The sequence below is a fragment of the Ostrea edulis genome, chromosome 9 (genome assembly GCF_947568905.1).
Source record: "Ostrea edulis chromosome 9, xbOstEdul1.1, whole genome shotgun sequence".
NCBI classification, from domain to species: Eukaryota; Metazoa; Mollusca; class Bivalvia; order Ostreida; family Ostreidae; genus Ostrea; species Ostrea edulis.
Genome location: NC_079172.1, coordinates 20,240,737 through 20,255,388, shown reverse-complemented (window position 1 = coordinate 20,255,388; position 14,652 = coordinate 20,240,737). Strand labels below are relative to the sequence as shown.

The window sequence follows — 14,652 nt, the reverse complement described above, 5'->3', positions numbered from 1 at the left end:
ATGTTTGGTGGTGACACATTGTTGTCATTCACATTCGTGTAAAGAATATGTCAATTTGAAATCCGTTTTCCCGATTAATAATTACTATCAAAAGATGCCCTCACTGTCCAATAAACACCCCGACACAGGTAGACCAGGTAAATTACACCACCCCGATACCATGCGACACAGGTAAACAGCAATGACTGACTATTTTCCCGATTTCTGATTGGCCAACCACAAAGAGATGATGCAGAATTTCAAATTCTGGTTGGAAATGGGGGTTTGTTGTCGTAAAATGGGAGATATTTTTTAGAAAATCGGGATTTGGGGGTATTTTTGCAATCCCAATCGGGATATCGGGATTTGCTTTTTCAACTGCTTCAAATCGGGAGAATCCCGCACAAATTGGTAAAGTTGGCATGTATGAACATCCATGTGATGTTAATTTAAACAATATTGTATAATATGATTATCTATGATCCTGGTATAAAATCTACTCCACTTATACATGTAGTCACTTGTATTGAACTATCTGTTATATTGAAGTCACTTATATTGAACTATCTGTTATATTGAAGTCTCTGATATTGAACTATCCGTTATATTGAAGTCACTTATATTGAACTATCCGTTATATTGAAGTCACTTATATTGAACTATCTGTTATATCGAAGTCACTTATATTGAACTATCTGTTATATTGAAGTCACTTATATTGAGCTATCTGTTATATTGAAGTCACTTCACTTATATTGAACTATCTGTTAACTATCTGTATCTCGAATATGGTTTATCTTGAATACCCCGCTTGAGTTGAAGTCGACTGCTGGTCCCAGGCGTGTTCCCTATATAAATGATTTTAAAAATTTCGGATATTTCGAACACAGCAATCTTGAATACCTCGCTTATGTTGAAGTATTATCAATGTCCCATGCCCTAAATTCACCTGGTTTATCTCGAAGTGCAGTAAATTTTCCGCTCTGTTTACCATACCTGGCTTCGTTAAGTCGCACATTCACGCCTGCGGCTACACCAATTGACCGCTATCCATGCTCGCCTTTTCCAAGTAGACCCAGGTCGCAATAATTGGTTCAACGGCTTTGGTAATGAGTGTAGCCTTTCAATGTTATGGATTAAGTCCACCGCCAATTATGAACTAACACACCCGATTCCAGGGATGGTGTTTTGAATGACACACGCTCTATCATTAACATGTAGGTTAGATAAACGCACAAAATTGTCGAAGTGAGCTTGAAAAAGGTAATGCCCATAATAACGATAACACATTTAATAATACACACTTCACCATTAAAACTAAAACAGAGAAAACACGAAAATCTTCAAAGTGAACTGAAATCAAACAATTTTGATCACAGTAGCATATAAATAGAGACCCATGAACTTTTCAATAAAATATTCAAGAACGATTTTGAATATCTTGAACCCCCGGGTATCTCAAAGTTTTTTCGAAGTCCATCGGACTTCGAGATAGAGATATTTTACTGTACATTTACTTCGTTTATATTGAACTTAGGATATAATAAACAATTCAGATCGGTCCCCCGAATTTCAATATATCCAGAGTAGACTGTATATTGAATGATTTGTAGGACAACTGTCCCTCGGATCCCAACAGCGGTCAGGAGGATGCTGATACGGACGGCATGGGCAATGCATGCGATGATGACGACGATAATGATGTCATCGCTGACTCGCAGGTAAAATGTTGCGGACGCCGCTGTGATATTTTAGCAATTTAACCTAGAATACATTGAAAGTTAAGGCTGAGAAGTGCAAAAGAAGCCATGCCAGGATATTTGTTTTAATAAGATATAGCATGTTCTATAATATGTAATTTATGAACATTGGAACATGATATTTCTATGCAGGATTTGAAACTGATGTGTGTAAATGCTTTTCCTGAGGTGTCCACCATTCTATCTTTTCTCAGGACAACTGTCCATATGTGGCTAACTACGACCAGGCAGATGCGGATTCGGATGGCGTGGGTGACAAGTGTGACAACTGTCCAAACGCGGCTAATGCTGACCAGTCGGACGTTAATGGGGATGGCGTGGGGGACGTGTGTCACACGGACAATGACAAGGACGGAGATGGAGTCCTGGATGCAGCAGATTCTTGTCCACTTGTGGCCACCACCGGTAAATGAGGATTCTTAAAATGATTTCTACTAGTCTTTTAACTGGCCTTGTTTTATTGTTTTTGAAGTTATATGTTTAAGTTTGCCATGTGATTCACATGTTAGTGTCATGTGTGCATTGTGTGAGAAATACTTAAAGAGGGTACCATAGACATATTGTGTGAGAAATACTAAAAGAGGGCACCATAGACATATTGTGTGAGAAATACTAAAAGAGGGCACCATAGACATATTGTGTGAGAAATGCTAAAAGAGGGCACCATAGACATATTGTGTGAGAAATACTAAAAGAGGGCACCATAGACATATTGTGTGAGAAATACTAAAAGAGGGCACCATAGACATATTGTGTGAGAAATACTAAAAGAGGGCACCATAGACATATTGTGTGAGAAATACTAAAAGAGGGCACCATAGACATATTGTGTGAGAAATACTAAAAGAGGGCACCATAGACATATTGTGTGAGAAAGGAGAAGAAAAAATGTTTTAAGCCCTTCACAACTGTATCATGTAGCCATTATGTTTCCCGAAGTACATGTAGATAATACTAGATATTAAACAAAGGATGAATAGGTACACTGTTAAACTATAGATATGTATGTACTGTATATCATAATTTTATGCCCGGCCCTTCAAAGAAGAGGGGCATATTGGTTTACACCTGTCTGTCGGTCGGTAGACCACATGTTGTCCGCTCAATATCTTAAGAACCATTCACTTCATCATAATGATATTTCATATGTGGATTGGTTATAAGTAGAAGAGGACCTATTATTTTTCAGGTCAAAAGGTCAAGGGTCAATCTTCTAGAGCTGAAACGATTCACCGAAACATCGATACTGTTCAATATAAACCCTCGATTCAATGTTCGATTCGTTGCCTCAATTTTCGGTTTGATACGTTTATTACAAAGTTGTTCAGTAAAATACATCAGGTTCAGCTTGTAATGATTATTTTACTTGCGTGAGAGACAAAATAGCGTCAAATAACATTTAGACTGTTGTTTGCCCTAAGTCTTTTGAAAATACATGTAATAATGAACTTTATCAGTTTAAACTACAGAGCCAACATGCATCTTACCGTTTGGCAATTTGGAAGCATTTTGATGTTAAAATTATGAATGTGAATCTTGGTGATTAATTTTTATACCCCCCGAACGAAGTTCTGGGGGGTATATAGGAATCACTCTGTCTGTCCGTCCGTCTGTCTGTCCGTCTGTGCAGATTTGTGTCCGGGCCATAACTTCTTTGTTCTTTGACTTAGGCATACCATATTTGTCACACAGGTGGATCACCATGAGACGATGTGTCGAGTACCTTCTTGACCTCTATATGACCTTGACCTCATTACAAGGTCAAAATTAAAGGGTTTTTTTTACAATGGATTTGTGTCCAGACCATAACTTCTTTGTTCTTTGACATAGGCATACCATATTTGACACATGAATGTATCACCATGAGACGATGTGTCATGTACCTTCATGACCTCCATATGACCTTGACCTCAAGGTCAAAATTAAAGGTTTATACAATGGATTCGTGTCAGGGCCATGATTTCTTTGTTCTTTGACATAGGCATACCATATTTGTCACACGGGTGTATCACCATGAGACGATGTGTTGAGTACCTTTATGACCTCTATATGACCTGGAACTTTGACCTCAAGGTCAAAATTTATTATAGGGTTTTGACATAGTCATTAGGGGTGAAACGATACAGAACCTTCTCGATTCGATTCGATTTTCGATACTTTAGTCTCGATTCAATGATTTCCGATTCGATACAATAGCAGGTACCAAATTCTTTATAATGCTAAGATTGTATTTATTGCTCTCTGCAAATAAATTCTACACATGTAAAAACGTTTAACATAAACCAACACTCCTGTCACTTGTCCTAAAGCCGAAATGTTGTCATACCCAGGATTTATACATTGGGGGTACATTTTTTCAACTCGAATGTGTCCATTTTGATACAGCAAAGTATACTCGCATGTTGATTGGGCAATTTTCAATTCCATTGGCCAATCAGAAACCGTGTTATCAAAAACAATGTGTGCAATGATTCTAGAACCGTATTGAACCGAAACAGACCGGAATAAATCTAACATCGAATCGAGACCACTGCATCGCGATTCGGCCGCATCGCGATGCATCATTTCACCCCTTATAGTCATACCATAAGACATGGGTGTATCACCATGAGACTTTGTGTCATGTACATTCATGACCTCTTTATGACCTTGACCTTTGATCTCAAGGTCAAAATTATAGGTTTATGCCATGGATTTGTGATCGGACTATATCTTCCATTTTCTTCTACAAAGGCATACCATATTTTTACACTCTGGAAAGAGGTAATTTATACCTATTAACAACACCCTTTGGGAGATTGGGGTAAGCAAGGGGTATTCTTAGTGAGCATTGCTCACAGCACCTCTTGTTTCTTCAATGCTATTATTGGTTTCTACTGTAAATTGTATTGTATTGAAAGTATTGAATCATTGCCTAAGTATTGCAATATGTATCGTATTGTGGAGGTAGCATATTGTTTCAACCTTACAATCTACTCTGGACATAGGAATATACTGTCTGCTCAATATCTTGAGAACCCTTTGCTTGACAGACATCAAACTTGGTACACTGGTACATCCCAAGTAGTAGATGATCCTTATTGATTTTGAGGTCACCTGGTCAAAGGTCAAGGGTTAAACTGGACATAGCAATATAGTCTCCAGTATTTTAAGAATTATTTGCTTCATTGACACCAAACTTGGTACACTGGTACAGCATAATGAGTAGATGACCCCTATTGATTTTAGGTCACATGATCAATCCACTCCCGACATATAGGAAGATATTGTCTGCTCAATATTTTGAATTGGTGATACTACTATTAATTAAATGATGCATGTGTATAACCCTTTTCAATTTTGCACAGATATGTTTTACAAACATCTCTTGTTTGATATTGTATCATAACACATACAGAATATCTGTATACATCATACACCTACATATATGCCATTGATAAAATGTGTCTATACATTATTAATATTTACATGTCTGTACAGTTGAGTGTTTATGTGTATGATAGTATTTATTATTAAATGGTACTATTTGCAGTTTCCTATTCTATAAATATTGTGATTTTTACACTTGTGATTTTTACACCTGTGATTTTATCTTTGTAGCCCAGACTGATACAGACGGGGACCTTATTGGAGACGAGTGTGACAACTGTCCATTGGTCAGCAATGCTGCACAAACAGATTCAAACTTCAACGGTGTGGGGGACAGTTGTGACGGTCAGGACAAGTAAGTGTCTCATTATATCGCTTACCTGTGTATTAAATAGACAGACAGGTAAGTGTTTGTGGATATAGCTTACCTGTGTATTAAATAGACAGACAGGTAAGTGTTTGTGTATATAGCTTACCTGTGTATTAAATAGACAGACAGGTAAGTGTTTGTGGATATAGCTTACCTGTGTATTAAATAGACAGACAGGTAAGTGTTTGTGTATATAGCTTACCTGTGTATTAAATAGACAGACAGGTAAGTGTTTGTGTATATAGCTTACCTGTGTATTAAATAGACAGACAGGTAAGTGTTTGTGGATATAGCTTACCTGTGTATTAAATAGACAGACATTTGCCTTGTATATTAAATAGACAGGTGAGTGTTTGTGTATACAGCTTACCTGTGTATTAAATAGACAGACAGGTAAGTGTTTGTGTATATAGCTTACCTGTGTATTAAATAGACAGACAGGTAAGTGTTTGTGTATATAGCTTACCTGTGTATTAAATAGACAGACACTTGCCTTGTATATTAAATAGACAGGTGAGTGTTTGTGTATACAGCTTACCTGTGTATTAAATAGACAAGTAAGTGTTTGTGTATACAACTTACCTGTATTGTAAATAGACAAGGAAGTGTTTGTGTATACAACTTACCTGTGTTTTGAATAAAAAGACAGGTAAGTGTTTGTGTCTACAACTTACCTGTGTATTAAATAAAAATACAGGTAAGTGTTTGTGTGTACAGCTTACCTGTATAGTAAATAGATAGACGTTTAAGTGTTTGTGTATACAACTTACATGTGTATTAAATAGACAAGTAAGTGTTTGTGTATACAACTTATCTGTATTGTGAATAGACAGACAGGTAAGTGTTTGTGTATACTACTTACCTGTTGCAATTGGTCAGCATCTGTCATCATCAGTTATGTGTATTGCATTAACAATTGACCTTTTTTAACTTCTTGATAACTATCATTTCAACTGTTTTCAAATTTGGTATGAAGCATCTTTGGGACACGGGAAACATAAATTGTAAATTCATGACTCCTGCACCTCTCTGGGGCCCTAGGGGCGGGGCACAAACTGCTAAAAATTGAAAATTTTCTAAAATCTTCTCTACAACATCTGTAAGAAAAACTTAATGCAGAGTGATGTCGCGAAGGAAGGCCTCTATCAAAATTGTAACTTTCATAATCCCCAGGGTAGAGGTTCTGACTCCAAGGAAGGGCCATTCTTTTTAATAATGTTTGTGTTTAAAGTGTTTAAATAACATTTTCTTCTGTCAGTGTTATTGATACTAAATTGAAGTCCTTTACCAAATTGTAAATTTCATGATCCCAGGGGTAGATGTTTGGTATCGGTGTGGGCCAAAATGGTCAGTGATCAAATGTGTTAACAAAATTAATTGAATATTTTTAACTTCTTTATAGGTACATGTACCATTCCAATTCTTTTCAAATTTGGTATGAAGCATCTTTGGAACAAGGGGACATAAACTGTAAATTTAAGGATCACTGCACTTCAGGAGCTTTAGGGGCAGAGCAAAAATGGGCCAATTTTCAAAAAAAAATCTATAACCTTATGTCTGTAAGAAAAACTCAATGCAAAGTGATGTAGAGCAGGGAGGCCTCTACCAAAATTGTAAATTTCATCATCCCTTGGGTGAAGGTTCTGACTCCAGGGTGGGGCCAAACTTGGTATTAAGTGTATATAATTATATGTAAAACATTTAAATATCTTCTTTAATGCAGCTGATACTAAACTCAAACTAAACCAATAGATATTTAGAAGGAGTAGGTAGTCCTTTACCAAAATTATAAGTTTCATGATTGCAGGGGATTGCAAAATTCACAATTTTGGTACATGTCTGATTACATCCATGTCTTAGGAAAAGCAGACATGGATGTAATCAGACCTTAGTGTATGTAATGATAAACTCCGCAGTGAGTCAGAAATGTGTATTGATCTATAATAAAGTTTTCAGGATCACTTTCATTGCATTGTAAGCACAAGTGAACACTGCGTTGTTTTTTTTTTATAGAGATGGAGATGGGTTGCCTGACTTTAAGGATAATTGTCCCGAAGTTCCGAATTCCCAGCAGACCGACACGGACGGGGATGGGACTGGTGATTTCTGTGACACGGATGTTGACAACGATGGCATTCTTAATACCGCTGACAACTGTATATATGTCTCAAACGCTGACCAGGCTGATGCTAATGGTAATGTGGTATTAAAATGTGTGTGTATCTCTGTGAAACATGTCTGTATCTCGGGGAAACGTGTGTGTCTTGGGGAAATGTGTGTGTATCTTGGGAAAACATGCGTATAACTCAGGGAAACATGCGTGTATCTCAGGGAAACTTGCGTGTATCTCAGGGAAACGTGTGTATCTTGGGTAAACGTGCATGTATCTCCGAGAAATGTGTGTGTATCTCGGGGGAACGTCTGTTTGTCTCACAGAAACATGTGTATCTCGGGGGAACATGCATGTATCTTGGAGAAACATCTGTATTTTGTTGTAACGTGTGTATCTCGGGGACTGTGTTACTATACATGCCAGTAAGCAATCTCCATTACGCTGAGGTTGTGTCAGTAAGCATATCTCTATTATATAAGCTGAGGTTGTGTCAAAATACGCAATTATATGAACAGTCAAATATATCGTAATTGTCCACTCAACAAATATATTATGGTCGTCCAATAAACAAATATATCGTTATTATCCACTATCATCAGACTAGCATGTTTTTCAGGAATCATTGGTTTGTGGTCTTTATTAAATGATTTGATAATTTATGCTTGATCTGCATTCATGTACGAACTTACATCAGTGCAAAACAGTATCCAGATCCTTCACTGTAATTTTGAATGAATGGCAATTTCTGAACAATTTATAGTACATTGTAGTGAATTTAAAAGAAAATCTCTTTATGACATTTACATGTAGCTTTCAGTTTCTGAAAACTAAAGGACAGTCTTGGGCGTGACATACACTAAAAGTTGTATGTTTATTTGCAGGAAACAGAGTGGGCGATGTTTGTGAAGGTGACCTTGACCAGGACAGTGTCGTGAACAACCTTGATGTCTGTCCTAAGAACAAGGACATCAGCTCTATGAATTTCACTGACTATACATCTATTGACCTTAACCCATCCTTGACCTCAGAGAAAGCACCTGTTTGGCACATCATGGACAAGGGGAGAGAAGTCAGGCAGACAGAGACAACACTCAAACCTGCTGCTTACATAGGTCTTTATTTAGTCTTGTATAAGAATATACAGTATCTTATGTAAAGATTATTTTAACATAGTTCATGAACTGTGTGCAAATGTACATGTATTTTCTTGTTAATTTTTTTAAAAAAAGGGTAGATGTACCAACCATGCCATTCAACCATCAAACCATATACATGTAGTTATAGAGCACTTGATGGGTATACGTGTATATTCATTGCGGGGCCCTTTCTGACTTGTCAGTTTTCTAATGACCTTAAAAATTCGATGTTTTTACTGGAGTCATTACTTTGATATTTTGATTCTGATTTAACAGTGAGTAATCTTTTTAAGACTTTGATGCTGTTCTTATAGGTAATCATTACTTTGACCACATGGAGTTTTCGGGTACTACCTATGCCCAGAGTGACGAGTGCTACGGTTATATTGGGTTTATATTTGGCTATCACTCCACACAGGAGTACTATATAGCACTGTGGAGGCACACTCATCTTAACTACAACATCTATGGAGGAATCAAAGGGGTGCAACTGAGGGTAAGTGGGGATCGCTAGATGAATTCTAGTTCATAGATGGTGGACAATACATGTAACTGGTAGAAATGTAAGCAGTATTTTTTATATTAATTGTCGACCATTCTTAGGCAGTAAAGACTACAAACAATGTGGGACAGAATTACGCGAACGCCCTGTATCAGAGCTACGATGTGACGTCGTACTCTCGACTTCTGTGGCAGGACTCGACACTAACGGGCTGGAAGTGTAGAACGAGTTACAGATGGACAATACAGCACACACCGTCACGGGGGATTCTGAGGTACGCACTGTCAAAGTCTAGTGATCTGGGACACAAAAATGCTCACTAATTCACGGATATGTTCATACCACCAAAGCAACAAAACTTAGTGATTTTTACAACATAGCTGTTATCTGCAGAATGTTTATAATTCAACTTATGATAATCCTTTATTATTGATACCTGTACTTGGTCATTTTGAAATATATTGTGTTTGCATGGACTTTTTTTAATGTAACTAAGTTTGATATGTACATGTATTCCTATGAACATAATTCCTATAAAGACACTCCTAGATTTTCTTTGCATATGCCCATCATAGACAGCATGTATTGTGGTATGGTGCAGTGCATCTATCTTTTCGTCCATCCATCTTTCAACGTCTTGTGAGACAGATAGAAGCTACATTTAAGGCTAGGATCTTTAAACTTGGTACAGATGTTTTCAATGTTTAGAGGAAAAAGACTATTGGTATTTTTAAGGTCAAGGTCAAATTTGCATGAATATAAGGCATGGTACACATTTTGCCGAGGATGAAAGGAAGAGGCCTATCATTTTTCAAGGTTGAAGGTCAAGGACAAACTTACATGCATAATTTTGTAGGCACAAAACAATATAAAAACGGTTCTAATATGAATAGTGTTGTGGGTCAGAATAAGCTCAACGGAAGTCCATGGCAATGATATTCAAAAGATTTTAACCATTTATTTATGATTTTTGAAAGAAAAAATATATCAATAACAAATGACTAACTTACTACAGGTATGCAGTATCAGCATTAGAATGCTAAGCTAAATTCCCACACAGAACTGTCAAAATCAGCTGTCCATTCCAATCAAAGTAATCCCCAGATCTTGCCTAATCGAGTGCTTAATTACAAGTGCTTAATATCACAAAATTTACAGTGTATTTATACTAAAGCTAAAGTTGTCAGAGCTTTCATGAAAGTAACACGGTTATGTAATCTTACACCAAAGAAGTGTTATAATCTCTATACTGAAGTGACAAACATTGAACGTCTAGTAACTTATGTAGGTGTCTACTTATTACAGGTGTCAAGTACGAATGTATTACACAACTACTGCGGAATCAATAGAATTCGTGCTGGCTCAATTTTCGTGAAATTCGTGGGTACCCCATACCCACGAATTTACATCCTCAGCGAATAAAGAATTATAATTACATTCCACAGTTATCTTTCTTACAAATATATATACATGTAAATCCACGAAATTACGTCCCCACGAACCGGTAAAAATTCAGCAATCCATGAAAATTGGCCCCCACGAATTTAAATGATTCTGCAGTATAGGATAATCAAACTTAATGCACATATTCAACAATCATAGATGTCTGGGTTTTATTATGGTATGGTGTTGTCGTTTTCACAGTTGTGCTTATAAATCAACAATTTGCTTTGCTTTCGTTATGAAATGAAACTGTTTTTGCTGATAGACTGTTCGTGAAGGAAGGTGACACAATGATCGCAGACTCTGGCAACATTTACGACGTGTCGATCCCCGGGGGTAGGGTAGGAGTGTTTGCTTACAACCAGACGGGAGTGATCTGGTCCGACATGAGATTCGAGTGCAAGGACAGGTAAACCAAGAAAACACTTAGTACAAGATTACAGTCCAAAACATACTAATATAGAGAATATCTCTTTATAAGAAAATAGATGAAATTGCTAACAAATTATTTTATTTTCCTTTGAACTGTACTATGACAGTGTAAAGAAAACAATTACTGTAGATTATTATTGAGAGATTTCCTATGAAATTTTAATTATCATTCAGAGATTTTTTGTGGAATTTAGTTATTAGTGAGAGATGTTTTATTGAATTTTAATTATTATTGAGAACTTTTTATTAAATTTCAATTACTGTATTGTTAAGAGATTTTTTTATGGAATTTTAATTAACTGGATCACCTGAATGATGGTAACTACTGAATCAAACTCTTACAGAACCAACATGGCTTTATCACTGGATGGATCGACGTATGGCATCATAGGAAACATGACAGGTCTGAGGATAGAGAAAAGGTGCAGTCCCAGAATTCCATCTCCTCTTCACTTCCTCCTTTAATGCAAACCCATCATATTGATGAGAATATATTAGCTGATTAAAGAAATAGTAATGCATTGTTTGGGATAGTTGATTAAAGAAATACATATAGTGATGCATTGTTTGGAATAGTTCATTAAAGAAATTGTTTGAAATACTTGATTAAAGAAATTATAGAGATGCATTGCTTCGAATACTTGATTAAAGAATAAAGAAATAATGATGCATTGTTTCAAATAGTTTAATTAAATTTTTACTATCCTTTGTTGATTTTTCAGTTTTACAATGGAAGCTTGGGTTAACCTTCCAAGTGGCTACCCGTCCACAAAACTGCCAATAATCTGTAGCAATAGCAGTGACTTGTGTCTCTATGTGGAGGGAGGTGTTTTCAAGAGCACATTACAGACAGTGAACGTCACAGGAACCACCCCTGTGACAGCAGACAGATATAATCACATCTTGCTGAGATACAATGCTCAAGGTAATTTAGATTATAGTTTGGATATAAAATATTATGTAAGTGACTGACATACATGAAACAGAGACTATGCTTTTACTTTGAATATAAACACTTTATATTGCTTTCAGCGGCTACATTGTCGCTTTTTGTCAATGGAACCAAAGATGTGGAGTCAACAGGCCTGACTGAAATCACTTGGGTAAGTTACGGAACAGTGGGAAATTGTTGTCAATGTGAATTTCAAAGAAATAAAGCATGAACTTCTTAATATATGCTTTTTTAACAATTTGTAAGAGACTTGACATTGTGTTGGTTCTTGTAGACCTCTAACTTGGTGCTGTACATGGGATTTGATGGAAGCAATTACTTGTCAGGGAAACTGGATGATGTAAGTGCAATACCTGTTACAGAAAAAACAGAGAGGACCAACAATTACAGTAGAACACGCTTATACATGTTGTTAAGTGCTGGGTACCAACAATTACAGTAAAACATGCTTATAGTGAAGTGCTGGGGACAAACAATTACAGTAAAACATGCTTATAGTGAAGTGCTGGGGGACAAACAATTACAGTAAAACACGCTTATAGTGAAGTGCTGGGGGACAAACAATTACAGTAAAACACGCTTATAGTGAAGTCCTGGGGACAAACAATTACAGTAAAACATGATTATAGTGAAGTGCTGGGGACGAACAATTACTGTAAAACACACTTATGGTGAAGTGCTGGGGTCAAAAAGTTACAGTAAAATCCACTTATAGTGAAGTGCCAGGGACCAACAATTACAGTAAAACATGCTTATAGTGAAGTGCTGGGGACAAACAATTACATTAAAACATACTTATACAGGGTTCGAAATTAACTTTTTCAAGCACTAGTCCGTACGGACTAGTCACTGTTGATGTTCACTAGTCCGCAAAGCATTTCACTAGTCCGTCCAGTATATCATAAAATGATCTTCATTTTAATCAAACCAAACACATCACAGTTGCAAACAATTCAATTTCTGACACCTACAGAAGAAAAAGAGACCACTATATTTTATTTCGCATTTAAAATCGTCAGAAACCTCCGACTTAATCCTTTTATAAATGTCCATAAGTGCGTTCGAGATCGATGTTCCTGTAGTTTTGGTGCTCAGATTTTTGAGTCACAGGAGTTCGAAATTTTATCAATAAAGTCAATAAAATTCACTCGATTGACCAAGTCATGAGCTATAGACAGTGTTATGAACTACTGTGTTAGAGTCGCGAATGACGAGAACATGTGCGCACAAACGTGCATGTTCTCAGACCACACTACTTGCAATTCTTACACCTAGAACACGTTCTCATGATGTGTAGTCAGCGTTCGGAATCGGCAGGAATTTGACAATTTGTGCACGTTCGAAGAACGACGGTCTCGAACGCATTCCATGTGTTTGGAAGATCAGGATGTCATAGTCATGCAAACACTTAACCATGCAGGTAATCAACCATAAGTTCAAACATCTAAGAGACTCAGACAAATCTTCCTAAAAATCTTTACCGATTGAAGATTGATTTCCAGATTTTCACTAGTCCGTACGGACTAGTGCTATAGAGAGTTTACTAGTCCGACACGTTTTTTACTAGTCTCGGACTTACGGACATGAGTTAATTTCGAACCCTGCTTATAGTAAAGTGCTGGAGATGAATGATTTTTATTCATTATAAATGTAATTTGTTATATCCAATGAGGTCATCATATGATTTCAGAAAATGAAAATCACCTCACTCAAAGTGTGAATTCACTATAAGTCTGTTTGCTGTAACCATGTTTAACTGTATACACTTAAACTAGAGGGAATGAAAAACACTTTTGTGTAAGTGTAAACTCATTATATTAAATGTGTTTGCTGTAACCTTGTTTGACTATACTATATGATGTTCTGTTTTTGATTAGTAGGAATCTTTTCTTTCATGACATCCAACTACATTCTGTACCTGTAGGTTTGTTAAATTATGAAATGATTTATTCAAGAATGATTTCTGGTGTGCATAGAATTGTATTATGTTCTTGTACATTTCAGATAAGGATATACAATGTCCAAATACCAGACTCGGACATCAACCAGTATTGGCAGGAAGTCGGGATGGAGAGGAACTATCAGAAGTATACGCTCTCCGCCCACTACACAATGGACGACAATCCCAGTAAGTCATTAACGAAACATTGTACGTCAGGTCTGCCCACTACACAATGGACGACAATCCCAGTAAGTCATTTACGACACATCGTATGTCAGGTCTGCCCACTACACAATGGACGACAATCCCAGTAAGTCATTTACGACACATCGTACGTCAGGTCTGCCCACTACACAATGGACGACAATCCCAGTAAGTCATTTACGACACATCGTACGTCAGGGATCCACTTGACGTGTTTCATGTGTTAATTACAAAATGTTGTGGCAACAGTTACCCACCTTATATTGATTAAGACAGCAATATGCACATGTATTACAAATGTGAGATTTATGCTTAGTGTACTGAGGAAGCATCATTGCTTGTTGGGAACCAAATTTTTACTGGTTCGTTATGACGTAATTTCATGTGTGACTTTAACACTTAAACCAATCCATGCCCACTAGTTAATTGACACTCACAGGAATATGCACA

The 14,652-nt window shown here is 36.7% G+C and overlaps 1 protein-coding gene across 2 annotated transcripts in view; it reads left to right on the top strand.

The window, feature by feature from the left end:
• LOC125657686 (uncharacterized) overlaps window positions 1–14,652 on the top strand; it is a 125,610-nt gene that overhangs the window by 107,490 nt on the left and 3,468 nt on the right. For both annotated transcript variants that reach the window (XM_048888413.2, XM_056148799.1), the window contains 13 exons: window positions 1,593–1,700; window positions 1,934–2,144; window positions 5,340–5,463; window positions 7,492–7,673; window positions 8,473–8,703; window positions 9,042–9,223; window positions 9,331–9,503; window positions 10,938–11,081; window positions 11,449–11,526; window positions 11,827–12,029; window positions 12,137–12,207; window positions 12,331–12,396; window positions 14,061–14,184. In XM_048888413.2, the coding sequence (XP_048744370.2) occupies window positions 1,593–1,700; window positions 1,934–2,144; window positions 5,340–5,463; window positions 7,492–7,673; window positions 8,473–8,703; window positions 9,042–9,223; window positions 9,331–9,503; window positions 10,938–11,081; window positions 11,449–11,526; window positions 11,827–12,029; window positions 12,137–12,207; window positions 12,331–12,396; window positions 14,061–14,184 (1,897 nt within the window). The remainder of the gene's footprint in view (window positions 1–1,592; window positions 1,701–1,933; window positions 2,145–5,339; window positions 5,464–7,491; window positions 7,674–8,472; window positions 8,704–9,041; window positions 9,224–9,330; window positions 9,504–10,937; window positions 11,082–11,448; window positions 11,527–11,826; window positions 12,030–12,136; window positions 12,208–12,330; window positions 12,397–14,060; window positions 14,185–14,652) is intronic.